We start from the raw sequence: 9,756 nt of genomic DNA on the forward strand, positions 1-9,756 counted from the left end.
AGATTTCAAACAGACTCGAGAGTTTATCTTGGAGGTTATTCTGATGCATTATATAGATATTTCCTTTTTAGCTTAAGGTCTATTAGAGAGGCTGGAGGGAAGTAGAATTGTGTTCCAGTAGCCATGTTTCTTGAAGATGAATGTATAATAATATAGCTTTTGCAATGTGACTATGTGATTGTGGAAACTTTGTATCTGATGCTCCTTTTATCTATGGTATGGACAGATGAATAAAAAATATGGATTTAAAATAAATAAATAAATGTTAAAACAAATGGAATACATTGAAATACTAGTAATCAATGAAAGGGAGTGGTAAGGGGTATAGAAAAAAAATAGGGGGAACAAAGGATAAAATATATTAGGTAGATGGAAATACTAGTGGTCAATGAGAGGGAGGTAAGGGGTATAGTATGTGTGAGTTTTTTCTTTTTTCTTTTTATTTCTTTTTCTGGAGTGATGCAAATGTTCTAAAAAATGACCATGGTGATAAATATGTTACCATGTGATGATTTTGTGAGCCATTGATTGTATACCATATATGGAATGTTTGTATGTTAAGAATGCTTGTGTTGCATGTTGTTTATCAATAAGAATATTTTTTTAAATGCAAAATAAATAATAGATGGATTAAAAGAACATAGCCTTCTCTAGGACACATAACAGCTTCAAACCAGCACAGTGATAAACATTTGTCCATGTTTTCTCTAGGATAGTTCTGGGTTTGCCTGCTGCCCTGGTTTATCAATAGTGCTCTCATTTACATTTCAAAATGTCCTAGATTCAACAATAAATTTGTCACCCTGCAGGAAAAGTGATCAAGCACATAGGAGGGAGAAGATCTTTTAAGGAGAATCTGTACTCCTCAGATCCAGGAATAAGGAAAAGAAGGAAGGCGATGATACACAGAGATTTACAAGTAGGAAGTCAAGTGAAGTGACCAAAACAGTAGATTATGATACCAACCCAAGGAGCCGGCCTCTATCTTTAAGGCCTCTTCCAGCTCTAAAACTGCATGATTCACAAACGGGTTGGCTGTTTGGCAAAAGGCTGCCAAGAGATTAAAGTATCTCCTGATTTTCCTTACCTAGTAGCTCACCTACAAGCCTCTACCTTATTTTCCCCTGGATAACCCTAACTGTAGGAGTTTTAATTGCCAAGAAGTGACTTGAAACTACTTAAATGTATAGTAACTTGTGTGCAAATAGAGTAAGAGGAAGTGATCTTGAAGGAGTCTGGAAAATGGAGGCCAAAGAGCAAGAATGGAATATTATGTTTTCAGTACTGTCCAGAAGATGATACGTTCTTTTTATGAGCTTGTCCTTAACAAGCTTTTTAATGTAACAGGTAGATTTGCCTGTGAAGACAGAAGCACCAACCAGCCAATTAACATTTATACACACACATATACATACTCACATCCAATTCAGTGCACCTCAAATATATTTTTTTCTCATTATAAATGATTAACTCAGTCTAACATGAGTTAGGTTGGTGTGAGTCAGCTTTCTGAGCTTAGACACCTCTGGATAAACAGACAAAGCATGTGTCTGAAACTGCAAAGTTAAAAAGCAAATCCCCAGATGCACAAGCCCTTCTACAGCACTATGCCCCCTGAAGCTCTCTTCTGGCAGCCCACTTCTCTTTTTGATAACTGCCACTTCTTAAACATTAATACCCAGGTACCCTGAACAGCTTTGGAGCCTCTGAGGCCACTCTGCTATGACTAAGGACTGAGCTACTCAAGGAAGATCTGAGGTGGGACTGTAACCTAGATCCCTCCTCTCTGCACCTCTAGGCCACAACTAGACTCACCATCCTGAGACAGCCCACCCTGAGTAGTCCAAAATCCTGACTTAATTCCCTTCTTCCTGAGATGACTTCCCAGAGGGTACAGGTTGGCAATTATGGCCACCCTGAATGCTTTTGTTTTTGAGGACTCTCCTTGGGCAATTAGAAGTTTTCATTAAAACAGTGTGAATCTTTCTTAATTTCTGCTTTTTGCCAACCCCACCTGACTTGGTAAGCTCTATCTCCTACTATTCTCCAAGCTAACCCAGGCAGATACAGCCAACTACACGCTCCTACCACACAGCTGTATCCCTCCCCTGAAGTATTCTCCCTTCCTGGACCTGCTCAGCTCCATGCTGGCTTCTTCATGGACTAATTCCCTTTCCTAACATCCAAGAGTTCGCACTAATTCCCAGAGCAAACATCTAGCACTTGCTTACATGCCAGGCTGGGGAAAAGCAAGAGAGAGGCTAGGATAAGGGAAGTGAGCATGGTCAGGGAAGCCTGGAACCCAGAGCATCATCAAGAACGTGCTGTATCACTGGCTCAAGGTCACCAGCCAACCAATGGCCATTTTAAACTTTTTTTTTTTAACATGGAATCGAACCCAGGTCTCTGGCATGGCAGGTGAGAACTCTTCCTGCGAGCCACCGTGGCCCGCCCTGTTTTAGATGTTTAGGCATGCTGGAAGTGATGTTTTATGAAGGAAAAAGAGCAATTTCAATAATATATCGGCATAGGATGTTGTTAGTGCAGAAAGCAGGCAGGAAATGCCTACTCGTTAGTATGCTGCTGCTGAGCTGCATCTTTCAAGCTTGATTAATATTTAATGTGATTGTCTTTAAAATCTGTCACTATTTGGCAGCGATCAGACGAGTGCCAGTGACAGAAGCACAAATATTTGTATTAGAGCTATGTTGTCTGCTACAGTTATATGATTAATAAGTTTTGCCTGGTCACCCACAGAGATTTTGTTTTCTAATTTATCCGGCAGCAGTAACAGCAACCAAAAATGCTGGAATCAGTGTGAAAAAAAGGGTAGGAAAGGCAGGTTGTTGGTAGCTTTGGGGTTTTTCCCTCTAATTATTGAAAGGGTAACACATTGCTGAAAGGGAGGAACTGACTGACAAATTTAAAAAGTCCTCAAAATCCTGCAGGAATCAGGGCAGATGCTCTTAAAACCTGAATTCCATCCAGGAGGACACATTCTGAAAAGAGGACAATGTGCCAAAGAAATGCTTTAAAAAAAAAAAAAAAAAGAGGGAGGAGGCAAAGAGAGACATTTTGCTGTAGGGAGAACAATAATAGACTTTTTTTTTTTTTAATTTCAGAGAAAATGCACACAAAATACCAGATGCTGTAACTTCGACAGTTCCAATAGAGCAGCACTAAATATTTCTGAGTGAGAAAGAGCATCTGAAAGAGAAAGGAAGAGAGGAGCAGCCAGGCTGCTGCTTCACCATGAATAGCTGTGAAGAGGTTTCTCCACCCTATTCCTAGCAAATTTAAGAGGTCAAACTCTGCCTTCAACTCCTCAGAGGTCACAAAGCAGTCACGTGGGGCACCACGTTCTAGTATTTCGAGTCCAGGTCAGAAGAAAGGCCTACAAGTATCTCTCCAGAATACGTTGACTTATATGGACAAACCAAAAACTGAGAATTTGCTGTTTGGAGGGTTGGCATTGTGTGACAGAGTGTGGAATTTAGTCACTCAGACCTGGAATTGAATCCCAGCTCTGTCACTTACTAAGTATGTGGTCTTGGGCAAGTTATCTAAGCTGTCTGGGCTTCAGTTTTCTTATCTGTGAAATGAAGACAAAACTAACCTTGGGGAATGTTTTGGGGATTAAATGATCTGTAAAGTGGAAAAGGGTAGCTATTATTCCTAGAGAATCATACCTTCTCTCATTTCCCACCTCACTGCCTTCACCTCTCGCTCTCTCTCTCTCCCTCCCTCCCACCTACCTTCTCAAGAAGCATTAATTTCCAGCACCCTATCAATGACAGCTCAGGTGAGTCACCTGGCTCACCTGAATGTGCCTCTCCACAACACACACAACCATCTTTCAAGTATTAGGGCAAAGACATTGATCTGGACAAAAGAAGACAGCAGTCTCTACAGGATACAAAACTAACAGAAGGTGTCTTGTTCAATTGTCACTGTATTATCACCATCATCACCATTAATTAGGTGCCTGCTGTGTGCTAGTTTTATAAAAGATGACTAGCCACCTGTGTCCTATAAGATAAGAGCACTACATTGCTGGCGAGGCCAAATCACTCTGTGCCGAAAGCCAAATACTGTACAGGAGGGTGAGGATGTAGGAAGGAGACACCTACAGAGAAGAGAGGATTTGGATCATTGTCAACAACCTACGGTGAAAGCTGACAATTGCATAAAAGGAGGTCAACCAGGGGATAAGGGGACAAGTCTGCAGCTCTGAGACAAGCCCATGACAGACTCACAAAAGACATCATACCTACAATCTTGACCTCAGTAATCCCATCCTCTAACCTGGTGTTCCCCAAACATTTATCACTGACACCTAAAAATAAAAATTTTGAACATGAATCCCCAACATAAGTAAATGGAAGTACAATAACACATATACCCATAAATATATGTGCATCTATAACTTTATGAATAATAGTATCTATTATAAAACATACTCAAAAAATAGGAATTTAAATGAAGAGAGTAATAGTTATGTTAATAAATAAAAATTATATTTCTTTTTCCTCCCCAATAGATCATACTGTACAACTTGTGAGACATGTGCACCCCACTTTGGAGATGGCTGCTCTAACCAGCCAAGCACCCTCAGTCCTTCAGTAAGGAGAATCTGTTTTTAATCAGACCCTGGGATTAAGCACTTTCTAAGCACCCTGTTTTTTCACCCCATGTAGGAGATTCAAAAATGAACAAGACCCAGTCCCTGCCCTCAAGGAATGCATGGGCTAGTGAGAGAGAACCATGAGAAACAGATCTTTTTAGTAGTCTGCTGGAAGTTTGCCCAACTTATCCCAAGCCTAGGGAGGATGAGTGAGTAATGGCTTTCTGGGGAGCATAACTGAACTGGCCCATGAAGAGTCGGCAGGCGTTAGGAATTGAAGATTGGTGACGAGTTGACTGACAATTTGTGTTTCTGTGTAGTCTTTCCAAAACACACAAAGCACCAACGATGTAACCAGGAAATAAATTAAGGTTTAAAATTCAGAGCAGAATATTAAAAGGCACATGCAAAAAATCTTGGCTTCTGACTAATAAAGTCGGAATTACACTAAGTCTGAAAGCCAAAATGTAGGCATCCATTCCTAGCTTGTCAGCCAAATCCCTGAGAAACAGGAAATAAAGCATTTAAAACTTCTTGAATCTTGATGACCCCATCTGTAAAATGAGGATTTCAACAGATCACTCACTATCTAGAAAAAGATTTAATCACTAAACATGTAGAAATCTCATGAAAGGTGGAAACATGCTATTTTGGAGCATTTAATTAATCTCTTACATAATCTAAGCCCTTATCTAGGTACCAATTGAGAAAGCTTCCATATCTTAGTAAAACAAAGTTTTAAAGGGAGAAACTGAGTCACAAGAGGGGCAATAGCCTGTCCATACTGGTACTGATGAATTCAGGCTTATTGTCAAAACCTCCCAGCCCATTCTCTTAATGTCCCTGTAGGTTCTCTCCTGAGCCCTCTTCTCTACTCTGTGCTCTTCCTGGAATCTTACCTTAGCTCCCACTTCTCTACCTATAGCCTTGACTTCTTTTTGGAGCACGCTGCCCATTTACCCAACTTTCTCCTGAACAGTTTCCATTGTATTCCTAACTGACATGTCCACAGCTGAAATTATTATCTACCCTCTCTATACCTGACCCATTTCCTGAATTTCTTAGTTCAGGGAATGTCAACACCATCCAACCAATTCTTCCCAGTCAGATCCAAGGAGTTATTATTCGGCCATCCAATTTCTCATTCACCAATAATCCAGGTGAATAGCTATATCTCCGAACCAGCTCTCAAATTTCCCACATTTCTCCATCCCCACAGCCACTCTCATTATCTAAGATGTCATCCATCCTTTCCTGAAAGTTTTCTAACTAGTTTATCTAGTCTTCTTCCCTTCCCATCCATTCTGTAGCCAGAATAATCTTTTCATATGTAAATCTTATCATACTTAAAACCATTCATGGTTTTCCATTGCCTTTAGGATAAAATTCAAACAATTTAACATGACTTATACGGCTGGGCTTAGCTTTGTCTACATCTCTATCTTCATCTGTCACCTCTTCCTTCCTCAAATTCTATGACCCAGCTGTGTTGAATTCTTTCAGTTCCTTTAATCTATAGTACTATCTCTCACCACTGAGCCCTCATATATGTAGTTCTTCTGTGTGGATCACTCCTCCTCCCTCTTCTCCTGGCTTTCTCCTACTTATTTCTCAGGTCACCTACCTCCAGAAATAATTCCCCAACCCACTGAATTAATCAGGTTAGTCCTGCAATATGTTCCCAACTTCCCCTAAATTAAGTGAAAAGGTATGGGCTATGTCAAAAACATCATGAAAAAGAAGTATTAAATTGAAGGATTCACACTTCCTGACTTTAAAAGCAATGAACAAAGCTACAGTGGTCAAAAAAGCATGGTACTGGCACAAAGATAGATAGATCAACCAATGAAAACAGACCCTCATATCTATGGCCAATTGATATTTGACAAAGCTGCCAAGTCCAGTCATCTGGGAAACAGTAATTACCTCAAGAAATGGTGCTGGTTAGTGCAGTAAGTCAAAGAGTGAAAAGAAAAAGAAGAAAACATGGAAAAGTAAAACTTTTGTTTGCCAATGATTGGGTGTTTAGAAACCATTAAATTTCCAAAAATTAATTTAGTAAATTTAGTAAGGTAACAGGGTCCACAGTAAAAATTTTTGAAAAAATAAAAATAAAAAAGGAAAAGAAATGGTGCTGGGAAAACTGGATATCCACATGCAAAGAAATAAAACAGGACTCATATTGCACCTTATACAAAAATTAACTTAAAATGGTCAAAGACCTAAATATAAGAACCAGTACTATAAAACTTCTAGAAGGAAATGTAAGGAAATATCTTCAAATCTTGTGGTAGGCAATGATTTCTTAGACTTTTACACTCAGAGCACAAGCAATGAAAGAAAATAGATAAATGGGACTGTCTGAAATTAAAAATTTTTTTGCTTCCATGGACTTTGTCAAGAAAATGAAAAGGCAATCTACTCATTGGGAGAAAATATTTGGAAACTATATATTTGATAAGGGTTTAATACTCAGAAAATATAAAGAAATCCTACAACTCAACAATAAAGATACAAACCACCCAATTTAAAAATGGGCAAAAGACTTGGATAGGTAGTTTTCCAGAGAGGAAATAGAAATGGCTAAAAAGCACATGAAAAGATGTTCAACATTACTATCTATTAGGGAAACGCAAATCAAAACTACAAGATATCATTTCACACCTACTAGAATGACCACTATTTTTTCAAAACAGAAAACTACAAGTGTTGAGAAGGAAGTGGAGAAGTAGGAACACTCATTTACTGCTGGTGGGAATGTAAAATGGTGCAGCCACTGTGGAAAATGGTTTGGCGATTCCTAAGGAAGTTAAGTATAGAATTGCCATAATGATCTGGTAATCCCACTACTAGATATATACCCAGAAGAATTGAACACAGGGACTTGAACAGACATTTGTACACCAATGTTCATAGGGGGCATTATTCACAATTGCCAAGAGATGGAAGCAACCCAAGTGTCCATCAACTGATGGTCAGGTAAACAAAATGTGGTAAATGCATACAATGGAATATTATTCAACTGTTAAAAAGGAATGAAGTCCTGATGCATGCAACAACATGGATGAACCCCGATGACATTATGCTGAGTGAAATTAGCCAGACACAAAAGGACAAATATTTTATGATCTCACTGGTATAATTATTATAAGCAAACTCAGAGAATTGGAATTTAGAATATGGGTTACCAGGGGACAGAATGAGTGTAGAGAATGGGGAGCTGATGCTTAATTTGTACAGAATTTCTTTTTAGGTGGATTATAAATGTTTGGAAATGAGTAGTGGTTATGGTAGCATATTATTGTGAGTGTAATTAACAGCACTGAATTATGTTTGGAAATTGGTTGAAAGGGGAAATTTTGGCCTAGGGTAAGATTGAGCATGGAGAAGGTAAACCATGGGCGAAAGTGATACATTACTTCACTTACATGCCATTGGTGAAAATGAGTCACATGATCCCACCAAATACAAGGCAGTTGAGAAAGTTAGGAAAGCAGATGGTTAATTGAGTACTAACAGTCTCTGCCTAGCTAACCACGCTTCCCTAGTCATGGCATTTACTGTGTCCTGTTGTAAAGGCATATGTAACCAGTTGTCACACTTGTAGGTTTTCAGCTCTGTAATGGCTGGCTCTGCCTATCCCTGCCATCTCCCCAGCATCTAGAATAGTGCCTGGAAAATAATCAGAGTTCACTAAGTATTTGTTAAATGAATGAATGAACAAATTGCTCAGTTTACATATCATCTCAAATTTCACTCACCCTCAAGAATCCTAACATACCCCTAATCCTAGAATGCTCAGAATAGTCTATACATTGAGTTTGATCAAAAAATTTTCCCTAAACTTCCAAACTAACAATTCTAGAAATAAGATCCAAGCCTTACTAATGACCACAAATAAAGCTGGAATATAAACGACCACCTAACTATGGTTTGAAAATTATTTCCAGAATAGCTAGAAATTCTAAGATGCCCACTGTGTCAGTTTGAAAGTATTACGTACCTTAGAAAAGCCATGTTTTAATCTTCTTGGGGCAACTGTTTCTTTTAATTCTGATTCAACAATGTAGGTTGGAATGTTTTGATTAGAGTATCTCTATGGAGAGGTAACACACCCAATTATGAGTGTTAACTTTTGATTAGATGGAGATGTGACGCAACCATTCTAGGTGGGTCTTGATTAGTTTGCTGGAATCCTTTAAAAGAGGAAATATTTTGGAGAGTCAGAAATGACAGAAGCCTCAGAGCTGACAGAAACTTCACAGCAGAGCTGACACAGATGAGGACACATGAAGAACAGAGATATGATGTTTGGAGAAGCTTGGAACCCAGCAGATGTTGCCATGAGATGCTTAGCAAGTCAGAACCTGGAAAGAGTCAAGGGAAGCCAAGAGATAAAGTCAACCCTGGAGAAACAAAGTGAGGAGTCCCCACAAGGAACAGAGGCTGAAAGCAATGGAGCCCAGGAGCAAGGGACCAGCAGATGCCAGCTACATGACTGCCCAGCTGGCAGAGGTGCTCTTGATCCATTGGTCTTTCTTCAGTGAAGGTAACCTCTTGTCTATGCCTTCATTTGGATACCTTCACTTCCTTAAAACTGTAGACTTTTAACTTATCAAATTCCCCTTTATAAAAGCCATTCCAGTTCTGGTATAGCACATTCTAGCCGCTTGCAAACTAACACAGATTAGATTCTGGTGTCAACTTGCCCAAATTATTATGCCCAATTATCTGGTCAGGCAAGCACTGGCTTGACTGTTGGTACAAGGATATTTCATTGCTGGTTTATAATCAGAAGGCTGGTGTACTAAGTCATCAGTCAGTTGATTGCATCTGTGGCTGATTACATCTGCAATCAACTAAGGCGTGACTCCCACCATGAGACATGAGATAATGAGATAATCCAATCAGTTACAGGCTTTTAAGGGAGAAGAGAGGCCCTTTCGCTGTTTCTTCAGCGAGCAAGCCTCTCCTATGGAGTTTGTCCAGACCCTTCATCAGAGCCACCAGCTTCACAATCTGCCCTATGGACTTGGGACTCTTTCATTCCCGCAGTTGCATGAGACACCTTTATAAATCTCATGTTTACAGATCTCTTCTATTGGTTCTGTTTCTCTAGAGTGCCCTGACTA

The 9,756-nt window shown here is 39.4% G+C and overlaps 1 protein-coding gene across 2 annotated transcripts in view; it reads right to left on the reverse strand.

Annotated features, from left to right (window-relative positions):
* LOC143651269 (uncharacterized) overlaps positions 1–8,497 on the reverse strand; it is a 216,349-nt gene extending 207,852 nt beyond the window's left edge. For both annotated transcript variants that reach the window (XR_013159944.1, XM_077122257.1), the window contains exons 1-2: positions 8,386–8,497; positions 8,186–8,296 (exon numbers count right to left, since the gene is read on the reverse strand). Coding sequence is in view for 1 of the 2 variants with exons in the window: in XM_077122257.1 (XP_076978372.1) it covers positions 8,186–8,206 (21 nt within the window). In the remaining variant the exon portion in view is untranslated. The remainder of the gene's footprint in view (positions 1–8,185; positions 8,297–8,385) is intronic.
* Positions 8,498–9,756: the final 1,259 nt, after the last annotated feature.

The sequence above is a fragment of the Tamandua tetradactyla genome, chromosome 12 (genome assembly GCF_023851605.1).
Source record: "Tamandua tetradactyla isolate mTamTet1 chromosome 12, mTamTet1.pri, whole genome shotgun sequence".
NCBI lineage: Eukaryota > Metazoa > Chordata > Mammalia > Pilosa > Myrmecophagidae > Tamandua > Tamandua tetradactyla.